Source organism: Macaca thibetana, chromosome 19, assembly GCF_024542745.1.
Source record: "Macaca thibetana thibetana isolate TM-01 chromosome 19, ASM2454274v1, whole genome shotgun sequence".
NCBI lineage: Eukaryota > Metazoa > Chordata > Mammalia > Primates > Cercopithecidae > Macaca > Macaca thibetana.
In genome coordinates this window covers 13,747,790-13,774,623 of record NC_065596.1, presented here as the reverse complement: position 1 = coordinate 13,774,623, position 26,834 = coordinate 13,747,790, and the positions used below count along the sequence as shown (strand labels likewise).

The window sequence follows — 26,834 nt, the reverse complement described above, 5'->3', positions numbered from 1 at the left end:
CAGTGAGCTATGATTGCACCACTACACTCAAGCCTGGGAGACAGCAAGAGACCCTGTCTCCAAATTAAAAAAAGACAAGAGGAATAAAAGGACTTCAGGAAGAGGCAAGGCAGCCACAGATCGGGGGAGTTAGAGGCCCCTGTTCCAGCTGCCTTCCCCAGGTATTAACACTGTGGATGCCGACGGTGATGGAGATAATTTCAATTTGCTGAGTCCCTAATATTTCCAGAAAGGCCACTGTGCTAAGTAGTTTACACGCAGCGAGTTGTATTAATTCTCATTGGGTGGGGACCTCTGTTGCTCCCATTTTTACCTACAGAGAAACTGAGGCCCTGGGAGGTGATCGCCTTGGCCTCAGGCATAAAGCGAGTGAATGCTGGAGGTGGGATTTGACCCGGGATTTCCAGGGATTGCGGGGGCGGGGGGTTGTTCCCAGGCCCCTTGCTGGGGCCTCCGTGGCCTGCGCGGAGGGGTCGCCCCTGAATCCCCGGGAGCGAGACCTCACCTGTCCGTCTCCCAACTCCTCATGCCCAGCCTCACCTTGCCCTTGACGTCGAGAATGAAGACAGCCGAGGCGGACATGGTGGCAGCTGAGGGACCTAGGAGGCGGGCAGGGAGCGCCGGGAGGCGACAGCGGCGCCGCTTCCTTCTTCCTGCGGAAGCGCCTGCGCCCAGGTGAGAGCCCAGGTGTGTGCGTCTTAAAGGGGAGGCGGCCAGGTGAGCAGCGCTGTCGGCCAACGTGAAGACGGCTGCGGGGCCGGGAGAGGTACTACGACTTCAGATGCGTCTGCTGCCCCCCTTCACTTTCCCTAGCCACCCAGCAGTAATGACGGGTGGAGACCCCAGACCAGTCATCCATCCTTCCATCCATTCATTCATCCTTCCTTTCATTCATCTGTCCATTCACCATCCAACCATGCATCCTTCCATTCTTGCATTCATTAATCCATCCATTCATTAATCCATCCATGCATCCACTCATTTAGCCATCTTCCATCAATTCATTGATCCATCCATCCGGCATCCATTTATTCATCCATTTTTGCATTCATTTATTTATTCATCTATCCATTATCCATCCATCCATCCATTTATTCATCCATTCATTCATCCATTCTAACATTCATCAATTTATTCATCTATCCATCCATCCATCTGTTCATCCATTCTTGCATTAATTTATTCACCTAAACATTTATCAATCCATCCATCCATCCATTCATCCATTCTTGTATTCATTAATTAATTCATCTATCCATTCATCCACCCATCTATCCATCCATTCATTCATCCTATCATTAATTCATCCATCCATTCATCTTGTTTCTCCTCAGTCTCACCCACACACGTCAGCCCCAGTACAACAGGGACTTTGTCTGGTTCATGTTTATGTCCCTAGTGCTCAGCACTGAGTGCTCAAAATTTGTCCAATTCATTCATTCACTCATTCATATAATAAATTTTACTGGTGAATTTTACTGAGTGAATTTGAAATACTCATTCATTCAGTAACAGGAACTGTGGACCAGAACAAATGTACTTGCTTTTATTATTCTTTTTTTTTTTTTTTTTTTTTTTTTTTTTTTTTTTTTTTTTTTGAGACGGAGTCTCGCTCTGTCGCCCAGGCTGGAGTGCAGTGGCCGGATCTCAGCTCACTGCAAGTTCCGCCTCCCGGGTTTATGCCATTCTCCTGCCTCAGCCTCCCAAGTAGCTGGGACTACAGGCGCCCGCCACCTCGCCCGGCTAGTTTTCTGTATTTTTTTTAGTAGAGACGGGGTTTCACCGTGTTAGCCAGGATGGTCTCGATCTCCTGACCTCGTGATCCACCCGTCTCGGCCTCCCAAAGTGCTGGGATTACAGGCTTGAGCCACCGCGCCCGGCCACTTTTATTATTCTTACAAATTACTCTTATTCATTCCAAAAAACCTTTTTTTTTTTTTTTTTTTTTTTTTTTTTTTTTTTGAGATAGAGTCTCGCTCTGTTGCCCATGCTGGAGTGCAGTGGCATGATTTTGGCTCACTGCAACCTCTGCCTCCCAGGTTCAAGCAATCCTCCTGCCTCTAGTAACTGGGATTACAGGCAAGCATCGCCACACCCGGCTAATTTTTTTTTTCTTTTTTTTTGAGACGGAGTCTCGCTCTGTCGCCCAGGCTGGAGTGCAGTGGGGTGATCTCGGCTCACTGCAAGCTCCGCCTCCCGGGTTCACACCATTCTCCTGCCTCAGCCTCCGGAGTAGCTGGGACTACAGGCGCCCACCACCGTGCCCGGCTAATTTTTTGTATTTTTAGTAGACACAGGGTTTTACCGTGTTAGCCAGGATGATCTCGATCTCCTGACCTCAGGTGATCCACCTGCCGTGGCTTCCCAAAGTGCTGGGATTACAGGTGTGAGCTACTGCACCCAGCCAAAAAACCGTTTTTTGTAGAGACAGGGTCTCACTCTGTACCCTAGACTGGAGTGCAGTGATGCAATCATGGCTCACTGCAGCCTCGACTTCCTGGGCTCAAGCCATCCTTCTACCTCAGCCTCCCTAGTAACTAGAACTACAGGCACAAACCGCCACACCTAGTTAGTTTTTTTTGAGACGGAGTTTTGCTCTTGTTGCCCAGGCTGGAGTGCAATGACACGATCTCAGCTCACTGAAACCTCCGCCACCTGGGTTCAAGCAATTCTCCTGCCTCAGCCTCCCACGTAACTGGGATTACGGACATGAGCCACCACGCCCAGCTAATTTTTTTGTATTTTTGGTAGACATGGGGTTTCTCCATGTTAGTCAGGCTGGTCTCGAACTCACGACCTCAGGTGATCTACCTGCCTTGGCATCCCAAAGTGCTGGGATTACAGGCATGAACCACCACTCCTAGTCACACTTAGCTTTTTTTTTTTTTTTTTTTTTTTTTGAGATGGAGTCTCGTCCTGTTACCCAGGCTGGAGTGCAATGATGTGATATCTGCTCACTGCAACCTCTGCCTCCCAGGTTCAAGCGATTCTCCTGCCTCAGCCTCCCGAGTAACTGGGATTACAGGCGTGCGCCACCATGCCCGGCTAATTTTTTGTATCTTTAGTAGAGACGGGGTTTCACTATGTTGCCCAGGCTGGTCATGAACTCCCGACCTCGTGATCCACCTGCCTTGGCCTCCCAAAATGCTGGGATTACAGGCGTGAGCCACTGCACCTGGCCCATACCTAGCTAACTTTTTTTTGGTTGTTTTTGTTCTATGTTTTAGATGGAGTCTGGCTTTGTCACCCAGGCTGGAGTACAATGGCTCAATCTCTGGTCACTGCAACCTCTGCCTCCCAGCTTCAAGCAATTCTCTGCCTCAGCCTCCCAAGTTGCTGGGATTACAGGTGCCTGCTACCATGCCCGGCTAATTTTTTTTTTTTTTTTTTTTTTTTTTTGTATTTTTAGTAGAGATGGGGTTTCACCATCTTAGCCAGGCTGGTCTTGAACTCCTGACCTCGTGATCCACCCACCTCAGCTTCCCAAAGTGCTGGATTACAGGCATGAGCCACCGCGCCCGGCCCACCTAGCTAATTTTTTAATTTTTTGGGGTCTCTGTATGTTACCCAGGCTGGTCTCACACTCCCGGGCTCAAGCAATCCTCCCACCTTGACCCTCCAAAGTACTGGGATTACAGACGTAGTCTGAGCCACTGTACCTGGTTTGTGCAGATTAAATGAGTTATTCTGTGCAACGTGGTGTTGGAAGGGAACTTGGAAGCTGACTGTCAACCATGTCGCTGAGAAGGAGGAGGATGAAGATGATGATCTGGATGATGATGTAGCAGTTGAGAGCACAGATGCTGGGTTTGATTCTTGACACCACCACACACTGGCTGTAAGGCATGGGCTGGTGATTGCACCTGCTGTGCCTCAGTCTCCCCTTCTGTTAAATGGGTATAACAGCTATGGTGCCCTCTCCTGCAATTGCATAGCCAAATGCCTGGCACAACCCCTAGCTCCATGCATGTTTCATGCACACCAGCTGCTGCAGACCCAGATTCCACCCCATGACTTTCCTTTTTTTTTTTGAAACGGAGTCTTGCTCTGTCACCCGGCTGGAGTACAGTGGTTCAATCTCAGCTCACTGCAACCTCTACCTCCCAGGTTCAAGCCATTCTCCTGCCTCAGCCTCCTGAGTAGCTGGGACTACAGGTGCCCGCCACCACACCTGGCTAATTTTTGTATTTGTATTAGAGACAGGGTTTCACCGTGTTGGCCAGGATGGTCTCAAACTCTTGCCCTCGTGATCCACCCACCTTGGCGTCCCAAAGTGCGGTAGTATTGAGGACAGGGCAGAAGGAAAGGGAAAGTAAACCTCAGCCTTGCTCAGAACCACCTTGCTTGGCTGAGGGAAGGAGATGTCCTTCAGGGCCTCCAGGGAGCAAGACTCAGCCTACCTAGACCTCACCTGTCCTTTCCCCAAACAGCGCCCCCAGCCGTTTATCAGCCCCTGGAGGTGGGGACTTAGAGAACAGCAGCTATCAGGATCATCCATTTGCCTCTCCACCTGAAATTAACATCAACATTGACAGCAGCACTGCACTTTAATGAAAACATTATCATCCGGGCCAGGAGCCGTGTTTCATGCCTGTATCCCAGCACTTTGGGAGACCAAGGTGGACAGATCACTTGAGGCCAGGAGTTTGAGACAAGCCTGGCCAACTTGGTGAAATCCCATCTCCACCAAAAACACAAAAATTAGCCAGGCGTGGTGACGCGCGCCTGTAATTCCAGCTACTTGGGAGGCTGAGGCAGGAGAATCACGTGAACCGGGGAGGCGGAGGTTATAGTGAGCCGAGGTTGCACCACTGCACTCCAGTCTAGGTGACAGAGTGAGACCCCATCTCAAAAAAATAAATAAATAAAATGAAAAATAAAAAGTTATCATCTGGCACAGGTCTCCTTCGTGCCATCTTGGAAAGTCAGAAGCAGGGACACAGAGAGGTGAAGGCACCTGCCCAAGCCCGCGGCCACACAGCCTGGAGGGAGCTGAGCCAGAATTCAAATCTGAGTCCCAGGATTTAACAGTCTGGTCCCAGCCTGCTTCCGCCTACTTTGCTATATTGCTGGATGCAAATATTACTATTAGTAACACTAACTCTGGCTTAAATCGTGCTCACCCTAAGTGAGGGTGGCCCTAAATGTCTCCCATGTAGGAATCCTCAAGACAATCCCTTGAATTAGGGAAGCCCATTTTCTTGTATTTATTTATTTATTTACTTGTTTATTTTATTTGTTTATGTGTTTGTTTATTTATGACAGGGACTTGCTTTGTCACCCAGGCTGCAGTACAGTGGTGCAATCACAGCTCACTGCAGCCTCAATCTTCTGAACTCAAGAGATTCTCCCATCTAGACCTCTCCAGTAGCTGGGACTGCAGGTGAGCACCACCACTCCCGGCTAATCTTTAAATTTTTTGTAGAGATGGGGTCTCACTCCGTTGCTCAAGCTGGTCTTGAGCTCCTGGCCTCAAGCCATCCTCCCACCTCAGTCTTCCAAAACACTGGGATTACAGATGTGAGCCACCTCCCCCAACTCTATTATATTCATTTGACAGATAGGGAAACTGAGGCCCTGAGAGGGTAAGTGATTTTTACGATGTCATCCAGTCCGAAGAAGCAGAGCTGGGATTTGAGCCCTGGAAAGCACAAGATTTTTTTTTTTTTTTTTTTTTTTTTTTTTTTTTTTTTTTCTGAGACGGAGTCTCACTCTGTCACCCAGGCTGGGGTGCAGTGGTGTGACCTTGACTCACTGCAACCTCCGCCTTATGGGTTCAAGTGATTCTTCCGTCTCAGCCTCCCAAGTAGCTGGGACCACAGGTTTGTGCCACCATGCCCGGCTAATTTTTGTATTTTTAGTAGAGATGGGGTTTTGCCGTATTGGCCAGGCTGGTCTCGAACTCCTGACCTTGTGATTGGCCCACGTTGCACGTTGGCGTCCCAAAGTGCTGGGATTACAGGCTTGAGCCACTGCGCTTGGCCTTTTTTTTTTTTTTTTTTTGAGACGGAGTTTTGCTCTTGTTGCCCAGGCTGGAGGCCAATGGTGCGACCTTGGCTCACCATAACCTCCGCCTCCCAGGTTCAAGCGATTCTCCTGCCTCAGCCTCCCTAGTAGCTGGGATTACAGGCATGCACCAACATGCCCGGCTAATTTTGTGTTTTTAGTAGAGACAAGATTTCTCCATGTTGGTCAGGCTGGTCTCAAACTCCCAACTTCAGGTAACCTACCCACCTCAGCTTCCCAAATTGCTGGGATTACAGGGGTGAGTCACTGCACTTGGCCTTGATTTTTTTTTTTTTTTTTTTTTTTTTGAGGCAGGGTCTCTGTCACCCAGGCTGGAGTGCAGTGGTGTGATCTCAGCTCACTGCAACCTCCATCTCCCTGGGTTCAAACAATCAAGCAATTCTCCTACCCCAGCCTCCTGCACAGCTGGGACCACAGGTGCGTGGCCACCACACCCAGCTCATTTTTATACTTTTCGGTACAGACAGATTTCACAGTGTCGCCCAGGCTGGTCTCCAACTAGTGGACTTAAGTAGTCCGCCTACATCGGCCTCCCAAAGTGCTGGGATTACAGGTGTGAGCCATCTCGCCCAGCCTAAAGCCCAAGACTTTATATTGCTTCTGTCCAAAGGAGGGGGGTGGTCCTTCATGCTCCCAGCAGCTGTCTGCTGAGGTCACCTAGGGGGATGCAGTCACTGCTGGGTCCTCACCCCAGCCTAGACATTGCTGAACCTCAAAATAACTCGTCTCCTGGCGACCGGGTGCGGTGGCTCACGCCTGTAATCCCAGCACTTCGGGAGGCTGAGGCGGGTGGATCACCTGAGGTCAGGGGTTTGAGACCAGCTTGGCCAAAATGGTGAAACCCTGTCTGGACTAAAAATACAGAATTAGCCAGGTATGGTGGCGCATGCCTGTAGTCCCAGCTACTTGGGAGACTGAGGCAGGAGAATCACTTGAAACCGGGAGGCAGAGGTTGCAGTGAGCCAAGATTGCACCATTGCACTCCAGCCTGGGCAGTAGAGTGAGACTTTGTCTCAAAAACAACAACAACAACAACAAAATAAAGAACTCATCTTCTGGGTCCCTGAGATGTTTTCAGGCAGTAAATAGAACCCGAAAGCCTGGGCCCAGTGCCCTGGAATCTGAAGCTCCAGGCCTGTTTGGCATGAAAAATTCATGAGCCCAAAAGCTTCCTCGGGGTCAGAGAACAGAGCAGCTCTGTGTGCAGGCTCTGCCTGTCCCGCCTGCCCCACCTCAGTGGTGACCTCCCCCATCCCCCTGAGGCTGTGGCCTTGTCCTAGTTCCTTCTGGATGCCTGGAGCCTCCCCCAGCCTCTCCCAGGGACCATGCCTCTAGGCCCTGTCCACAATCCCTTCTCCACACCACTAAAGGGATCTCTCTGAAACTCACAATTATTTTTTGACTCTCACTCACTCTCATATCCTCTATGCTCCCCCCCATTGCCCTCCAACCACCCCCACCTGGCACAGTCAGACACCTGCTGACCTCTGCCACAGGGCACCACCTGAACCTGCTGCCCCAGACACCCTAACTTCCCGAATTTCAGTTCCTCTCCTGCTGTTTCAAGCCATCCTCCCAACTCAGCCTCCCAAGTAGCTGAGACTACAGACATGTGCCACCACAGCTGGCTGGCCACTTTAGCCATTTTGAAGTGCACAGTTCGGTGGCATTAAGCACTTTAATGGTCATGCAACCATCACTACCATCCATCTCCAGAACTTTCTCATCTTCCCAAAGGAAAACTTGTCCCCATGAAACACTCCTCCTCCCCGTCCCAACCCCTGGCACCCATCATTCTTCTTCTCCTTCTTCTTTTTTTTTTTTTTTTTTTATTTTGAGATGGAGTCTCGCCCTGTTGCCCAGGTTGGAGTACAGTGGCACAATCTCGGCTCACTGCAGCCTCTACATCCTAGGTTCAAGCAATTCTTCTGCCTCAGCTTCCCTAGTAGCTGGGATTACAGGCACTCACCACCACACCCGGCTAATTTTATTTTATGTATTTTTATTTATTTATTTTATTTATTATTATTATTATTTTTTTTTTGAGACAGAGTCTTGCTCTGTCGCCCAGGGAGTGCAGTGGTGTGATCTTGGCTCACTGCAAGCTCTGCCTCCCGGGTTCACGCCATTCTCCTGCCTCAGCCTCCCAAGTAGCTGGGACTACAGGTGCCCACCACCATGCCTGGCTAATTTTTGTATTTTTAGTAGAGACAGGGTTTTGCCATATTGGCCAGGCTGGTCTCTTGGCCAGGCTGGTCTCGAACTCCTGACCACTTTGGGAGGCCCTCCTCGGCCTCCCAAAGTGCTGGGATCATAGGTATGAGCCAATGCACCCAGCTTTTTTTTTTTTTTTTTTTTTTTTTTTTTTGAGACGGATTCTCACTTTGTCGACCAGGCTGGAGTGCAGTGGCAGAATCTCGGCTCATTGCAGCCTCCTCCTCCTCCCAGTTCAAGCGATTCTCCTGCGTCAGCCTCCCAAGTAGCTGGGATTACACACATCTGCCACCACCCTGGGCTAATTTTTGTATTTTTGGTAGAGACTGGGTTTCGCCATGTTGGCTAGGCTGGTCTCAAACTCCTGACCTTAAGTGATCCACCCACCTCGGCCTCCCGCAGTGTTGGGATTACAGGTGTAAACCACTGCGCCCAGCTACTCAGGAGTCTGAGGTGGGAGGATCACTGGAGCACGGAAGATCGAGGCTGCAGTGAGCTATGGTTGCACCACTGCACTCCAGCCTGGGTGACAAAGCAAGATCACATCTTAAGAAAAGATTGTGCTGAGCCAGTTCCTGAGAAAACAACAAAATACAAAATAAAGAAAGAAAGGAAAGGAAAGACGAAAGTTCCTTCCAGCAGAGATATGAGAGGAAAAGAAAAAAAAAGTCCCCTGTGACATCCCCATACCCCAATCTTCATCCCTCTCATAACCACTGGCTCATTCAGATCTTTTTCAGCTGGGTTACGTGCAAGGGTGTGTGTGTGTGTGTGTGTGTGTGTGTGTGTGTGTGTGTGAGATATTGTACCCTCTTTCTCCTCTTTCTCTCTCTCTCTCTTTCTCCCATGCCATATAAGACTATACAACTTGTGGACAGGCACAGTGGCTCTCGCCTGTAATCCCAGAACTTTGGGAAGCAGAGGCGGGTTGGAGCACTTAAGGCCAAGAGTTCGAGACCAGCCTGGGCAACATGGCAAAAAAATCTGTCTCTACTAAAAATATAAAAACTGGGAAGGCTTGGTGGCTCACGCCTGTAATCCCAGCACTTTGGGAGGCTAAGGCAAGTGGATCACCTGAAGTCAGGAGTTTGAGACCAGCCTGGCCAACATGATGAAATCCTGTCTCTACTAAAAATACAAAAGATTAGCCGGGTATGCTGGTGGATGCCTGTAATCCCAGCTACTCGGGAGGCTGAGGCAGGAGAATTGCTTGAACCCGGGAGGCAGAGGTTGCAGTGAGGCGAGATCTCTCCACTGCACTCCAGCCTGCGTGACAGAGCGAGACTAAAACAAAACGAAACAAACAAACAACAACAACAAAATATATATAGAGAGAGATTAAGCTGAGCATGATAGGGAACACTTGAAATCCCAGCTATCTGGAGGCTAAGGCACATAATCGCTTGAACCCAAGAGAAGGAGGTTGCAGTGAACTGAGATCGTGCCACTGCACTCCAGCCTGGGCAACAGAGAGAGACTCCGTCTTAAATTTAAAAATAAATACTACTTGCTATTATCACTCAACAATATGACCTGGACGCTACTCCGGAAAGCATGTGGTTGAAGGGGAAGGAAGTGTGTCTGGGGTGTAAAGTCCGACTCCCTGGGTTCAGATCCTTGCAGAGTAACAGGCTGATTATGTTACTATGGGTAAATTATTTCATCTCTCTGGGTCACTTTCTCCAATTGGAAAATTGTTATAATGATTTAATATAGAGTGCTTGGGCCAGACGCGGCAGCTCAAGCCTGTAATCCCAGCACTCTGGGAGGCCGAGGCGGTGGATCATGAGGTCAGGAGATTGAGACCATCCTGGCTAACATGGTGAAATCCCTTCTCTACTACAAATACAAAAAATTAGCTTGGCGTGGTGGCGGGCGCCTGTAGTCACAGCTACTCAGGAAGCTGAGGCAGGAGAATTGCTTGAACTCGGGAGGCAGAGGTTGCAGTGAGCTGAGAGCACGCCACTGCACTCCAGCCTGGCTACAGAGTGAGACTCCATCTCAAAAACAAAAACAAACAAACAAACAAAAATATATATATATACACAGAGAGAGACAGAGTGCTTTACTGGGGGAGCCTAGATCGCGCCACTGCCCTCCAGCAGCCTGGGTGACAGAGTGAGACCTTCGCTCAAAAAAAAAAAGGTGCTTGGCCAGTGTGGTGGCTCATGCTTGTAATCCCAACACTTCAAGAGGCCAAGATGGGCAGATCAGTTGAGGCTAATGAGACCTGGTCTCTATTTCAAAAAAAAAGAAAAAGAGTTTGAAAAATAATAATAATCTAAAGCACAGGCCGGGCACGGTGCCTCACGCCGGTAATCCCAGCACTTTGGGAGGCCGAGGCACGCGGATCACAAGGTCAGGAGATCAAGACCATCCTGGACAACCTGGTGAAACCCTGTCTCTACTAAAAACACAAAAAATTAACCAGACGTGTTGGCGGGTGCCTGTAGTCCCAGCTACTTGGGAGGCTGAGGCAGGAGAATGGCATGAACCCGGGAGGCAGAGCTTGCAGTGAGCCGAGATAACGCCACGGCACTCCAGCCTGGATGACAGAGCGAGACTCCGTCTCAAAAAAAAAAAAAAAGCAGTTAATGCCTTGTCTGACTCTGACTAAGCTTTCTATAAACATTCACTCTTTCTTTCCTTTCCTTTTTTTTTTTTTGAGACTGAGTCTCATTCTGTCGCCCAGGTTGGTGTGCAGTGGTGTAATCTTGGCTCACTGCAACCTCCAGTTCCCAGGTTCAAGTGATTCTCCCGCTTCAGCCTCCCAAGTAGCTGGGATTACAGGCATGTGCCACCACACCTGGTTAATTTTGTGTTTTTAGTAAAGACAGGATTTCTCCATGTTGGTCAGGCTGGTCTCGAACTCCCAACCTCAGGTGATCCTCCCACCTCGGCCTCCCAAAGTGCTAGGATTACAGGTGCGAGCCACCGCGCCTGGCCTTAGAGACAGGTTTTCATCATGTTATCCAGGCTAGTCTTGAACTCCTGACCTCAAGTGACCCTCCTGCCTCCCAAAGTGCTGGGATCACAGGTGTGAGCCACTGCTCCTGACTAAACATTCACTCTTATTATAATCTGCAGGCCCACCTCCTTTTTTCTTAAACGACTTAAAAAATTCTCATTTTGAAATGTAACATATATTTATTTATTATTATTATTATTTATTTTTATTTTTTTTTGAGACAGTGTCTCATTCTGTCACCCAGGCTGGAGTGCAGTGGTGTGATCTTGGCTCACTGCGACCTCTGCCTCCCGGGTTCAAGCGATTCTTCTGCCTCAGCCTCCCAAATAGCTGGGATTACAGGTGCGCACCACCACGCCCGGCTATTTTTTTTTTCTTTGTATTTTTAGTAGAGACGAGGTTTCACCATATTGGCCAGGCTGGTGTTGAACTCCTGACCTCGTGATCCGTCCACCTCGGCCTCCCAAAGTACTGGGATTACAGGCGTAAGCCACTGCGCCCAGCCTGTTTATTAAGGTCTCACTTTATTGCCCAAGCTGGTCTGGAACCCCTGGGCTCAAGCAGTCCTCCTGCCTCAGACTCCCAATGTGTGTGACACACTGCATCCATGAAAACGTAACGTACGTATATAAATGTAACATACGTATACATGTAATATATGTTATATACATATGTTACATTATATATATAGTGTGTGTATATGTGTGTGTATACATATACACACACATATATATTTGCATCATAAATGTTATTCCTGACGTGGGACAGATTTCTTTCATCCCCCCAGGTGAATCACATGGTACCGTGGACAGACCTAGGAAGCCCTCCCTTTCACCATCTCCAGGGAGGTAGTGAGAACGGCAGGTGCCGTGGACTGGGAAGGCTTTGGAGTTTCCCAGCCTACCTCTTCTCCCTTTCTCAACAAAGGATACCCGTTCCCTATTATTCCTCTTATCCACTCTTCCCTTTTTAAAAAAAACCCACAAAACCGTCATCAATAAAAAAACACAAAGAAAACCTTTTCAAGTATTGGGAGTTAGGGGTCCTGGGCTGGGACTTGGGGTTACAGGTCACCAAAAAAGAGGGAGGGGAAGAGAAGGAGGGGCTGTCCCTACTGCTGGCTTTCTTCTTTGCTGCATGCTATGGCAACTGTGTGTCGACCTCCTCTGCTGGCAACTGTACATACGGGACCACTGAGCCTGGAATGAAGCAGTCTTTTTTTACATTTTTTTTGAGACAGAGTCTCACTCTGTCGCCCAGGCTGGAGTGCAGCAGCATGATTTCAGCTCACTGCAGCCTCCGTCTCTTGGGTTCCAGCAATCCTCCTGTCTCAGCCTCCCAAGTAGCTGTGATTACAGGTGCCCGCCGCCACGTCCAGCTAAGTTTTGTATTTTAGTAGAGATGGGGTTTTGCCATGTTGGCCAAGCTGGTGTCAAACTCCTGACCTCAGGTGATCCACCTGCCTTGGCCTCCCAAAGTACTGGGATTACAGGTGTGAGCCACTGCACCCAGGCTAGACATTCTTCACTGATAAAATGTTAGGCTGTTTCTCAAGGTGTGTAACCCTGATGTCAGCTCATTTGATGTTGAGATACTGATCCACCAAATAGAGGGTGCCCCAGACATTCAGGTCATCCTTGAGTTCCACGACCACATTCTTGCCCACAAAGGACTTGAAAAATGAACAGAAGGGCAGGGCGCGGTGGCTCAAGCCTGTAATCCCAGCACTTTGGGAGGCCGAGACGGGCGGATCACGAGGTCAGGAGATCAAGACCATCCTGGCTAACACGGTGAAACCCCGTCTCTACTAAAAAATACAAAAAACTAGCCGGGTGAGGTGGCGGGCGCCTGTAGTCCCAGCTACTCGGGAGGCTGAGGCAGGAGAATGGCGTGAACCCGGGAGGCGGAGCTTGCAGTGAGCCGAGATCCGGCCACTGCACTCCAGCCTGGGCGACAGAGCAAGACTCCGTCTCAAAAAAAAAAAAAAAAAAAAAAAAAAAAAAAAAAAAAGAAAAATGAACAGAAGAGCATGATGCTGGCGACCTGACCAGGAAAAGCAACACATATTTTATTTTATTTTATTTTATTTTATTTTATGTATTTATTTTGAGATGCTGTCTCACTCTTTCACCCAGGCCGGAGTGCAGGGGCACAATCTTGGCTCACTGCAACCTCTGCCTCCCGGGTTCAAGCAATTCTCTGCCTCAGCCTCCTGAGTAGCTGGGATTACAGGTGCCCACTGCCATGCCTGTCTAATTTTTTTTTTTTTTTGGCATTTTTAGTAGTGACAGGGTTTCACCAAGTTGGTCAGGCTGGTCTTGAACTCCTGACCTTGTGATCCACCCACCTCGGCCTCCCAAAGTGCTGGGATTATAGGCACGAGCCACCGTGCCCGGCCAGCAACACATATTTTAAAAGGATAGACGTTGGTTGGGCACAGTGGCTTATACCTGTAATCCCAGCACTTTGGGAGGCTGAGGTTGGTGCATCACCTGAGGTCAGGGGTTCGAGACCACCCTGGGCAACATGGCAAAACCCTGTCTCTACTAAAATACAAAAATTGCCACTGAACTGCAGCTTGGGCAACAGAGCAAGATTCTGTCTCAAAAAAAAAAAAAAAAAAAGGCGGAGGGGAGTGGGATTGAGAAGATCAAGTATTCACAAATTGAACTAAGGTATGTAACTACAATTCTGTTTCCATTGCCCAGAAGCTGCTCCTGTCATCCCAGTAGTTATTACCGTTCCAAAAGTCAACCACTGATCTATGTTCCATCATTATAGGTTAATTAGCAATGCCTGTTCTAGAACTTCAGAAAAAAGTGTGTGGCTTCTTTCACACAGCATTATGCTTTTTGGGGAGAGATTCATCCATATTTTTGCCTGTATCAATAGTTTATTCCTGGACCAGGCGCTGTGGCTCACACCTGTAATCTCAGCACTTTAGGAGGCTGAGGCAGAAGGATCACTTGAGACCAGCCTGGACACCCATAGGGAGACCCTCCTCTCTATAAAAATTTTAAAAATTAGCTGGGTATGGTCAGGTGCGGTGGCTCACACCTAAAATCCCAGCACTTTTGGAGGCCGAGGTGGGAGGATCACCGGAGGTCGGGAGTTTCAGACCAGGCTGACCAACATGGAGAAACCCCGTCTCTACTAAAAATACAAAATGAGCTGGGCGTGGTGGCACATGCCTGTAATCCCAGCTACTCAGAGGCTAAGGCAGGAGAATCACTTGAACTTGGGAGGAGGAGGTTGTGGTGAGCTGAGATCACGCCATTGCGCCACTGCAATCCAGCCCGAGCAACAAGAGTAAAACTCTGTCAAAAAAAAAAAAAAAAAAGAAAAAATTAGCCAGGCATGATGGTGTGTGCTTGTAGGCCCAGCAACTTGGGAGGCTGAGGCAGGAGGATCACTTGAGCTGAGGAGGTCAGGGCTTCAGACAACTATGACTGCACCATCACACTCCAGCCTGGGCAACAGAGCAAGATCCTGCCTCTAAAAAAAAAAAGAAAGAATAAAATGTTCATTCCTCATCACTAAGGAGAATCCCATGGTATGGGTGAAACCCATGATGGTTTGCTTCACCATTAATCGGTTAATGGGCATTTGGGCTGCTCCTTGTTTTTCTGCCCATTACAAATAAGGATACTATAAAGCTGCCATGAACATTTATATGAATGTCTCTGTGGGTTTTTTCTTTTCTTCGCTTATATTTTTCTTGGGTATATACCTAGGAATGCAATTTCTAGGGCATTAACTTTGCAAGAAACTGCCAGATCGTTTTCCAACTGGTTGTGGCATTTTACATTCTCACCAACAGTGTAGGAGAGCCCCCATATGCTTCCCATCTTCCTCAACACTTGGTTCGACCAGTCTTTTTAATTTTAGCTATTCAGGTGGGAGTGCAATGGTATCTCATCGACATTTCGATTTACATTTCCCTGATGACTTTGTGCTTTATTATTATTATTTTGAGACAGGGTCTCATTCTCTCACCCAGGCTGGAGTGCAGTGATATTTTCACACGTTTTTCTTTCTTTTTTTTTTTTTTTCTTTTTGAGACAGAGTTTCACTTTTTGCCCAGTTCTGTTGCCCAGGCTGGAGTGCAATAGCGTCATCTCGGCTCACCACAACTTCCACCTCATTGGTTCAAGTGATTCTCCTGCCTCAGCCTACTGAGTAGCTGGGATTACAGGCATGCGCCACCATGCCAGGCTAATTTTTTGTATATTTAATAGAGACGGGGATTCTCCATGTTGGTCAGGCTGGTCTCGAACTCGTGAGTTCAGGTGATCTGCCCGCCTCGGCCTCTCAAAGTGCTGGAATTACGGGCGTGAGCCTCCGCGCTCGGTCTGTTTTCACCCATTTTTTCCACAACAGCTGTCGAGGCTACAGGCAACACTTCTTGGTTACTACATCCCATGCACACACACCTGCAGTGATTTGACCAGGGTCAGTGCCAGACAGGAATCGCACCAGGTGAACATGACTTGGATTTACTCTTTCTGCCAGAAAGCATTCTGCTTCAAAGCATTTACTCCCCTGATTTTATGTTGTCAAACTCTAAAATTCTTACCAATCTGATGAATGGAAATGGCATCTTTTGGTATGTTCAGTGGTACACCGTGATTAATAGCTACCTATCAATTATTTATCTATCCATCATTTATTATTATTAATTATTATTATTATTTTGAGACAGGGTTGCCCAGGCAGTGAAACAATCATAGCTCACTGCAGCCTCAAACTGCTGGACCCAAGTGATCCTCCTACCTCAGCCTCCCGAGTAGCTGAATTACAAGTGTGCATTACCAAACCCGGCTAATTATTATTATTATTATTTTGTTTTTTTGAAATGGAGTCTAGCTCTGTCGCCCAGGCTGGAGTGTAGTGACGCGATCTTGGCTCACTGCAAGCTCCGCCTCCCGGGTTCACGCCATTCTCCTGCCTCAGCCTCCCGAGTAGCTGGGACTACAGGCACCGGCCACGCCTGGCTAATTTTTTTGTATTTTTAGTAGAGACGGGGTTTCACCGTGTTAGCCAGGATGATCTTGATCTCCTGACCTCGTGATCCGCCTGCCTCTGCCTCCCAGAAGTGCTGGGATTACAGGCGTGAGCCACCGCGCCCGGCTAAGCCCGGCTAATTTTTCAAATTTTTTGTACAGACGAGAGTCTTCCTATGTTGCCCAGGCTGGTCTGGAACTCTTTGGCCCAAGCTATCCTCCCGCCTCAGCCTCCGGAGTGGCTGGGATTACAGGCCCGCGCCACCACGCCCAGCCTCGATATCTCATTGACGATGAAATGCATAGATGAATGAATGAATGAATGAATGACAGACCTCTCTTTGCTCACCGTGCACACCCTCAGGAGGGTTACTTGAGAGCCAAGACTGGAAACAAAGGTTGGGGCCCCACCCATCCCGGGCCAGGACCCGCCCCCGGGACCCGCCCTCGCCCGCTCGAGGCTCCCATTGGAGGAGGCGCGCGGGGGCTGGCCCGGCGGGCGGGGCGGGGCCGGGGCCCGGGGCGGGGCGCTGCAGCCCGCGGAGCCTCCCGCCCGCCCGGGCTGGGGTCGCGCTGGCTCGGACTCCGCTCCCCGCCCCGCTGCGGCCATGGAGGACGAGCGGAAAAACGGAGCCTACGGTAGGAGCTGCCTCCGGTCAGGGGCCGCCTTTGCTGACTTGGGGGTGGGAGGACCTTGAGCCAGGGGGACATCTGAGACCCTAGGCACCCGCCCTGCCTCTGGAGGGCCCTCCGCGCTCGGGCCCCCGCATCCCACACTGCGCGGATCCCACGCTCCCTGCTTCAGCCGGGTCGCCCTGCGTCCCCTCCCCGGGAGCCCCAGCTCCCCCTCCGGCTGATGGGCCGGTGCTCATGGCGCATGCTCCGCCCGGGGAGGTCCCGTTATCTGGGTGGCTCAGATGGCGGGCGGGGGAGGGGAGGCGCGGCGATCCGGGCTCGGAAAAGAGACAGGGCCCTGACCTCCCCAAATCCCCTTCCTCTTCCAAACCCCTTTGTCCACTTCTTCCTCCTGCCGCTTTCCGCCAGAAGTAGCCGTCCAGGGCTTTTAGCCAGATGGGGAAACTGAGGCAAGACTGGGCAGACCGAATACCCAGCTGACAGCCCACCGGGTCTGGCTAGCCGCCTGGAAACGGCGGAAAGAAGGGCATCTTTGGTGAGGAGGCAGGAAGGAAGCAGGAAACAATTGAGAAACTTTCCCCTCCCTGTGCAAGGGGCTAGGGGCCCCCACCTCCCATTTCGGGAGGTGCTGGCGGCTGGAACTTCCTCCGGCGAACCTCTTGGGGCGGCCTCAGGCATTTGGCCCTGGGCATGGGCCCAGGATGTGGGCTTCTCTATCACCAGCGCCCTGTGGTTCCACCCTCCCCTGGATTCCCACGGTGGGGGGAGTTGCCATCCTTAGTTTCTCCTTTCTCTTCTCCATTTTGGGTCCCCAAGACCCAACTCAGTCCCAGCCCCATGTGGTACTACCCTGGGGGCAAAGAAGCACTGTCGCGCCCCTCTTTGTGTGACAAGAACTTCCTGGAAACTGTGACACTGAAGGGCCTTGGGGAGGGGGCCGGAAACTGCTCGAAATTATTCAAGAAAAACAAGTTGGGTAGAGCTGTGCCTCCCTGCCCCTAGGGACTGTATGGCCTCAGGAGGCTACCGGGAGAGACAGATCAGGGAGGCTGGGACCTTCCCTGCAGAGCCCAGTCAAGGGGAGGCAGCAGTACCTGGCCACCTCCCAGCACCCCCTTCTCGATTGAAGCTGCTGCCCAGTCCTCTGGAGGGACCCCCTTGGTCTTGATTTGGGCTCAAATCCCAGCCCCAGCGGCTGCGGGTGCTGTGTGTTCCTTGGGTGTGGCAGGCTGTCTCTCACCTGAGAGTCTCAGCCTGAGGTTCCAGCCAGGTCTTGCCTGCTTGTGGGCAGCATCTGAGGGGGTCTTGGGTCTCTATGAAGTTTGGCTGGGACAGGGATGAGGGGCAGAGAGGACAATGATATGATTCACCCAGCCTTGAATTTGGCCAAAGGATGGAATTGAGCTGTGGACGGAGCTGGGCAGACCTCCCAGGCCCACACATGAGACAGGGGACCCCGCCAGACAGAGCTTGTTCTGGGCTTAAGGGAGTACCTTCAATTAACAAATATTTGTTGAGCACAATTTAGGCAGGGGTCTAGACACTGGAAACCCAGCAGTGAATAGAGCAGTGAAATCCTTGACCGCAGGGAGTAGTCAAGGGAAGGAATGTGTAATTTTAGGTTGTAAGTTGTGAAGCAAAGAACGGGACATCGTGTGATCTTGTGTGGCAGAAACAGCAGCGATTATTTTAGGTTACTAAGGGTTGGAAGTTGAGCCAGCCGTGGGAAGATTTAGGGGAAGTGTGTTTCATGCAGAAAGAACAGCAAACAAACCACATTGTTACTTAATTATATTTTGCCTTGGGGCCAGAGGGGCCATCTGGTTTGATTGCTTGAAGTAGGGGTTTTGCTTAGCTTGGAGTAGTCCCTTCACATCAGAACCAAAAACCTGGGGGCCTTGGACTGGCCCATAAAGTCCCTGATAGATGAAGGGAGCTTTAGGGAGCTTTCCCCTAGGGATGGTGTGGAAGAGTGACTCACTTATCCTACCCTCCTGCCCAGTGGCTTCCCATCCATCGTGAGTTTAGGGGCTGACATCAGACAAACCCAGGCTCAAATCCTGGCTCTGACATTTAGGAGCCGTGTGGCCCTGGGTGAGTCCGTGACCTCTCTGAAGCTCTGTGTCTTTGTCTGTAGGACTCGGTGGACCACACTCACTGGTAGAGGAAGCATTTTGCATAGTCTGGCAAGCTCGATGTGCTCAGGAGGCCCCTGGGGCTGGTATTACTGAGGACATGGCTTTCCCCTGAGCTGATGGAGAAGCAACCCAAGGCATTGACTTGGGTGAGACCAGGTTGGGCAGGAAGTACATTCCTCAGCAGAGATCATATCTAAAGGAAGGCAGCAGTTCCGAGGGAAATGGGGAAATGGCTCTGGGCCCCGGCGGATGTCAGCAATGGGCACTGCCATCCTTCCCATCCAGCCCACGCTTGGCAAGAGCAGTGCAGAAAAAGATTCTAGAATCCAAAACAATAAACTCTGACCATGGAGAAATAAAACTAGGGTCGGCAGGGGGTCAGTAGTGATGCTTATTTAAAAAACGGACTCTTGCCAGGTGCGGTGGCTCACACCTGTAATCCCAGCACTTTAGGAGACCGAGGCTGGCGGATCACGAGGTCAGGAGATCAAGACAATCCTGGCTACCACGGTGAAACCCCTTCTCTACAGAAAATACAAAAAATGCCGGGCCCGGTGGCTCACGCCTGTAATCCCAGCACTTTGGGAGGCCAAGGCGGGTAGATCACCGGAGGCCGGGAATTTGAGACCAGCCTGAGCAACACGGTGAATCCCCATCTCTACTAAAAATACAAAGTTAGCCAGGTGTGGTGAGTGCCTGTAATCCCAGCTACTCGGGAGGCTGAGGCAGGAGAACCGCTTGAACTTGGGAGGCGGAGGTTGTGGTGAGCCGAGATTGCGCCATTGCACTACAGCCTGGGCAAAAAGAGTGAAATTCAGTCTCAAAATGAATAAATAAATAAGAAAAACACAAAAAATTAGCGTGTCTGTAGTCCCAGCTACTTGAGAGGCTGAGGCAGGAGAATCGCTTTAACCTGGGAGGCAGAGGTTGCAGTGAGCCAAGATGGCGCCACTGCACTCCATCCTGGATGACAGAGCGAAACTCCATCTCAAAAAAAAAAAAAAAAAAAAAAAAAAAATGGACTCTTGGCCGGCCGAGGATTACAGACTCATGCCTGTAATACCAGCACTTTGGGAGGCTGAGGTGGGTGGGTCACTTGAGGTCGGGAGATTGAGGTCATCCTGGCCAACATGGTGAAACCCCATCTCTATTAAAAATATAAAAATTAGTCAAGCATGGTGGTGCACATCTGTAATCCTAGCTACTTGGGAGGCTGAGACAGGAGAATTGATTGAACCTGGGAGGCGGAGGTTGCAGTGAGCTGAGATGGTGCCACTGCACTCCAGCCTGGGCTATGGAGTGAGACTGTCTCAAAAAACAACAAAAACCAGACTCTGGCTGGACAGTCACTGATGCCTGTAATTCCAGCACTTTGGGAGTCCCAGGTGGGAGGATCGCTTGAGCCCATGAGTTTGAGACCAGCCTGGGCAATATAGTGAGACCCTGTCTCTACAAAAAATTTAAAAATTAACGGACTGTGGCGGTGCTCACCTGTAGTTCCAGCTACTTGGGAGGCTGAGGTGGGAGGATTGCTTGAGCCCAGGAGGCAGAGGTTGCAGTGAGCAAAGATAGTGCCACTACACTCCGGCCTGGATGACAGAGGAAGGCCCTGTCTCAAAATAAAAAGGAGATTCCAGCTGGGTGCGGTGGCTCATGCCTGTAATCCCAGCACTTTGGGAGGCCGAGGCTGGCGGATCACGAGGTCAGGAGATCGAGGTCAGGAGATCCTGGCTGACACGGTGAAACCCGTCTCTACTAAAAATACAAAAAATTAGCTGGGCATGGTGGCTGGCACCTGTAGTCCCAGCTACTCGGGAGGCTGAGGCAGGAGAATGGTGTGAACCCGGGAGGCGGAGCTTGCAGTGAGCCAAGATCGGGCCACTGCACTCCAGCCTGGGCGACAGAACGAGACTCCGTCTCAAAAAAAACAAACCTCCCCCCCAAAAAACAAAACAAAACAAAACAAAACAAAAAAGCAGATTCCCTTGTCCCATTTGCCAGAATACAATTCAGCCTGCAGTGAGGCCCTGGCACCTGATTTAAGCATATATACATATGACTGGGTGTGGTTGCTCACGCCTGTAATCTCAGCACTTTGGGAGTCCGAGGCAGGTGTATCACCTGAAGTCAGGAGTTCAAGACCAGCCTGACCAACATGGTGAAACCCTGTCTCTACTAAAAATACAAAAATTGGCCAGGCACAGTAGCTCACGCCTCTAATATTAGAACTTTGGGAGGCTGAGGCGGGTGGATCACCTGAGGTCTGAAGTTCGAGACCAGCCTTACCAATATGGTGAAACCCTGTCGCTACTAAAAATACAAAAATTAGCTTGGCGTGGTGATGTACACCTGTAGTCCCAGCTATGTGGGAGGCTGAGACAGGAGAATTGCTTGAACCCAGGAGGCAGAGGTTGCAATGAGCTGAGATTGTGCCATTGCACTCCAGCCTGGATGACAAGAGTGAAACTCTGAAAAAAAAAATTATATATATATTAAAATATATCTAGGCCGGGCGCGGTGGCTCAAGCCTGTAATCCCAGCACTTTGGGAGGCCGAGACGGGCGGATCACGAGGTCAGGAGATCGAGACCATCCTGGCTGACACGGTGAAACCCCGACTCTACTAAAAAATACAAAAAACTAGCTGGGCGGCGAGGTGGCGGGCGCCTGTAGTCTCAGCTACCCGGGAGGCTGAGGCAGGAGAATGGCGTGAACCCGGGAGGCGGAGCTTGCAGTGAGCTGAGATCCGGCCACTGCACTCCAGCCTGGGCGGCAGAGCGAGACTCCGTCTCAAAAAAAAATAAATAAATAAAAATAAAATAAAATATATCTATACACATACACATATATATGTATATATGAAAAGGTTGTTACTTGCCGCGATTTTCTTTGAAAGGGATAATACAGTCACTTGCTTTAAATACAAAAGATGCTATGGTTTTATGATGAAAGTTTCCCTCTTTCTCTCTTACCCTGGACCATACTTTATTCTTTGTTGTTGTTGTTTATACACAGGGTCTCACTCTGTTGCCCAGGCTGGGCTAGAGTGCAGTGGTACGATCATAGCTTACTGCAGCCTCAAATTCCTGGGCTCAAGTGATCCTCCTGTGTAGTTGAGACTTATAGGTGAGTGCCGTGATGCTCAATTCATTTTTTTTTTTTTTAAGAGGCAGGGTCTCACCATGTTGCCCAGGCTGGTCGTGAACTCCTGGGCTCAAGCAGTCCTCTTGTATTGGCCTCCCAAAGTGCTAGCATTATAGGCATGAGTCACCACACTCAGAGTTTTATTTGTTTATTTGTTTTGCCTAATGTATATTGGAGATGATCTCGTGTCAAAACCTCCAAAGCTTCCTCAATCATTTATTGTTATTATTATTTTATTTTTTTAAGAGACAGGGTCGCCTGGCATGGTAGCTCACTCCTGTAATCCCAGCACTTTGGGAGGCCGAGGCGGGCAGATCATGGGGTCAGGAGATCAAGACCATCCTGGCCAACACGGTGAAACCCCGCTTTTTTTTTTTTTTTTTTTGAGACAGAGTCTTGCTCTGTCTGCACACCCATGTGACATCTGTCTCCCCCCAACACATGTGGGCATCTCATACTCAGTGCGGCGGCATCTAAGCTTTTTTTTTTTGAGACACAGTCTCACTCTCGCCCAGACTGGAGTGCAGTGGCACAGTCTCAGCTCACTGCAAGCTCCGCCTCCTGGGTTCATGCCATTCTCCTGCCTCAGCCTCCCAAGTAGCTGGGACTACAGGTGCCCTCCACCACGCCCGGCTAATTTTTTGTATTTTTAGTAGAGATGGAGTTTCACCGTGTTAGCCAGGATGGTCTCAAACTCCTGACCTCGTGATCTACCCGCCTCGGCCTCCCAAAGTGCTGGGATTACAGGCGTGAGCCACTGCGCCCAGCCACCCTGTTTCTACTAAAAATAAAAAAATTAGCCGGGCATGGTGGCGTGCACCTCTAGTCCCAGCTACTTGGGAGGCTGAGGCAGGAGAATCACTTGAACCCAGGAGGTGGAAGTTGCAGTGAGCCGAGATTGCGCCACTCCACTCTAGCCTGGGCGACAGAGCGAAACCCTGTCTCAAAAAATAAATAAGCCGGGCGCGGTGGCTCAAGCCTGTAATCCCAGCACTTTGGGAGGCCGAGGCGGGTGGATCACGAGGTCAGGAGATCGAGACTATCCTGGCTAACATGGTGAAACCCCGTCTCTACTAAAAATACAAAAAACTAGCCGGGCGTGGTGGCAGGCGCCTGTAGTCTCAGCTACTTGGGAGGCTGAGGCGGGAGAATGGCGTGAACCCGGGAGGCGGAGCTTGCAGTGAGCCGAGATCACGCCACTGCACTCCAGCCTGGGAGACACAGCGAGACTCCGTCTCAAAAAAAAAAAAAAATAAAATAAAATAAATAAATAAATAAATAAATAAATAAATAGACAGGGTCTTGCTATGTTGCCTTGGCTAGCCTAGAACTCCTGAGTTGAAGGGATCCTCCCACCTCAGCCTCCTGAGTAGCTGGGACCAATTACAGGTGTGTGCCATGGCTCCCAGCACAGTATTTTTTCACAGTATCATGGAATAGTACATTTGTGGATGGACTGTCTTTTATTTAGCCAATCAAAGGGAATATTTATTTTAAACTTTTTTTTGAAGTAGGAAATACATACATAAAAGGGCGTAGATCCTAAATATATGAGGCTGAAGGAGCTTTCACAAGTTGAACACCTCATCTGGCCAGCACCCAGATAAGGAAAAAAGAACATTTCCAGGGCCTTGTCATGTGCAAGAAGGGTCTATCTGTATTATTATTATTTTATTAGTATATACACATATATATATATATATATATATTTTTTTTTTTTTGAGACGGAGTCTTGCTCTGTAGCCCGGGCTGGAGTGCAGTGGCCGGATCTCAGCTCACTGCAAGCTCCGCCTCCCGGGTTTTTAGGCCATTCTCCTGCCTCAGCCTCCGGAGTAGCTGGGACTACAGGCGCCCGCCACCTCGCCCGGCTAGTTTTTTGTATTTTTAGTAGAGACGGGGTTTCACGGTGTTAGCCAGGATGGTCTCGATCTCCTGACCTAGTGATCCGCCCGTCTCGGCCTCCCAAAGTGCTGGGATTACAGGCTTGAGCCACCGCGCCCGGCCTATATATTTTTTTTAATTTGAGACAAGGGCTCACTTTGTCACCCAGGGTGAAGTGCAGTGGTACAATCTCAGCTCACTGAAACCTCTGCCTCCTGGTTTTAAGCAATTCTTCTGCCTCAGCCTCCCAAGGATCTGGGACTACAAGGTTCAAGTTACCATGCCTGATTAATTTTTGTATTTTTTGTAGAGACCGGGTTTTGCCATGTTGCCCAGGGTGGTCTGGAACTCCTGGGCTCAAGCTATCCACCTGCTTCAGCCTGCCAGAGTGCTGGAGCTAGAGGCTTGAGCCACTGCACCCAGCCTACCGTTTTTTTTTTTTTTTTTTTTTTTTTGAAATGGAGTCTTGCCCTGTCACCCAGGCTGGAGTGCAGTGGCGCGATCTCGGCTCACTGCAACCTCTGCCTCCTGGGTTCAAGCCATTCTTCTGCTTCAGCCTTCCCAGTAGCTTGGACTACAGGCACGTGCCACCATGCCCGGCTAATTTTTGTATTTTTGGTAGAGACAGGGTTTCACCATATTGGCCAGGCTGGTCTTGAACTCCTGACCTCATGATCTGCCCGCCTTGGCCTCCCAAAGTGCTGAGATTACAGGCATGAGCAACCGCGCCCGGTCCAGCCTACATTTTAAATTGAAGTGTAATTTGGTGTTTTTTGTTGTTGTTGCTCCTTTTTTCTTTTTTTTTTCTAGACAGAGTCTTGCTCTGTCGCCCAGGCTGGAGTGCAGTGGCATGATCTCAGCTCACTGCAACCTCCGCCTCCTGGGTTCAAGCAATTCTCCTGCCTCAGGCTCCTGAGTAGCTGGGATTACAGGTGCACCTCACCACGTCCAGCTACTTATTGTATTTTTAGTAGAGACGGGGTTTTGCCATGTTGGTCAGGCTGGTCTCAAACTCCTGACCTCAAGTGATCCACCCGCCTCAGCCTCCCAAAATACTAGGATTACAGGCATGAACCACTGCGCCTGGTGAAGTATAGTTTACATACTAAAAATCACACATTATTAGTTTTTTTGTGGAGATGGAGTCTCGCTATATTGTCCAGGCTGGTCTTGAACTCCTGGGCTCAAGTGATCCTCCCACCTCAGCCTCTTAAAGTACTGAGAATACAGGTATAAGCCACCGTGCCCAGCCCGTAACTCTTTTTAAATGTACAGATCTATGATGTTACATTTATTTATTTATTTATTTATTTATTTATTGAGAGTCTTGCTTTGTTACCCAGGCTGAAGGACAGGGCACGATCTCGGCTCACTGCAGCCTCTGCCTCCCGGGTTCAAGTGATTCTCGTGCCTCAGCCTCACGAATAGCTGGGATTATAAGCACGCACCACCATGCCTGGCTAATTTTTGTATTTTTAGTAGAGACGGGGTTTCACCACGTTGGCCAGGCTGGTCTCGAACTCCCAACCTCAAATGATTCTCCCACCTTGGCCTCCCAAAGTGCTGGGATTACAGGCGTGAGCCACCGAGCCCGGCTAATGTTACTTATATTTAGATTGTTGGGTGGTGGCCTGTTTTTGTAAGGCTGGTGGGCTAAGAATGGCTCCTTTATTTTTAAATGGTTGTAAAAAAAGAAAAAAATATATATATGCAGAGATGATATGTGAACCACAAAGCTTAAAATCTTTAATATCTGGTCCTTAACAGAAAACATTTGCAGAGCCCTGGTAGAGAATTCTCCCTAGAGACTTTTCCTTATTATTATTATTTTTTTGAGATGGAGTTTTGCTCTTGTTGCCCAGGCTAGAGGGCAATGGCGTGATCTCAGCTCGCTGCAACCTCTGCCTCCTGGGTTCAGGTGATTCTCCTGCCTCAGACTCCTGAGTAGCTGCGATTACAGGCTCCTGCCACCACGCCTGGCTCATTTTTGTATTTTTAGTAGAGACGGGGTTTCACCATGTTGGCCAGGCTGGTGGGGAACTCCTGCTCTCAAGAGATCTGCTCGCCTCGGCCTCCCAAAGTGCTGGGATTACAATTGTGAGCCACCACACCCCACCGAGACTTTTCTTTTTTCTTTTGCCATTTCCCAATCAATCCCCAAAGTGAGCATTTGATTTATTTATTTATTTACTTACTTACTTACTTACTTACTGGTTGAATTCCTGGGCTCAAGCGATCCTTCCCCTTCAACCTCCTGAGTAGCTGGGACTATAGGCATGTGCCTCTATGCCGGGCTAGAGAGTATTATTTTAAAATATGATTTTAGGCTGGGCACGGTGCCTCACGCCTGTAATTCCAGCCCTTTGTGAGGCCGAGGCAGGCAGAGCACGTGAGGTCAGGAGTTCAAAACCAGCCTGGCCAACAGGGAGAAACCCTGTCTCTACTAAAAATACAAAAATTAGCCAGATGTGGTGGCGCGTGCCTGTTATCCCAGCTACTTGGGAGGCTGAGGCAGGAGAATCACTTGAACCTGGGAGGCGGAGGTTGCAGTGAGCTGAGATGGTGCCACTGTTCTCCAGCCTGGGGGATAGAGTGAGACTCCATTTCAAATAAATAAATAAATATGATTTTATAAAAATGAAATAAAATATGATTTTTAAACTCTTGGTCAGGCCCATGAGCTGGAGCCCAGCCTGGGCAACATAGCAAAATCCTCATTTCTACTATAAAAATAAACAAGGCCGGGCACGGTGACTCACCCCTGTAATCTCAACACATTGGGAGGCTGAGGTGGGTGGATCACGACGTCAGGAGTTCAAAACCA

General features: G+C 49.6%; 3 protein-coding genes across 5 annotated transcripts in view; 1 reads left to right on the top strand and 2 right to left on the bottom strand.

The window, feature by feature from the left end:
• The window catches only part of LOC126942503 (hsp90 co-chaperone Cdc37), a 185,881-nt gene extending 185,218 nt beyond the window's left edge, over nt 1–663 (bottom strand). For 2 of the 3 annotated variants that reach the window (XM_050770156.1, XM_050770157.1), the window contains exon 1: nt 541–663. In XM_050770156.1, the coding sequence (XP_050626113.1) occupies nt 541–582 (42 nt within the window). In that variant the 5' untranslated portion in view covers nt 583–663. The remainder of the gene's footprint in view (nt 1–540) is intronic. The other variant, XM_050770154.1, reaches the window with a different exon arrangement.
• Nucleotides 1–26,834, top strand: part of SLC44A2 (solute carrier family 44 member 2) — a 238,175-nt gene that overhangs the window by 171,120 nt on the left and 40,221 nt on the right. Inside the window, exon 2 of the mRNA XM_050770231.1 lies at nt 16,737–16,851. Within this exon, the coding sequence (XP_050626188.1) occupies nt 16,821–16,851 (31 nt within the window). The 5' untranslated portion in view covers nt 16,737–16,820. The remainder of the gene's footprint in view (nt 1–16,736; nt 16,852–26,834) is intronic.
• The window catches only part of KRI1 (KRI1 homolog), a 74,522-nt gene that overhangs the window by 33,371 nt on the left and 14,317 nt on the right, over nt 1–26,834 (bottom strand). The gene's annotated exons all lie outside the window — the stretch shown is intronic.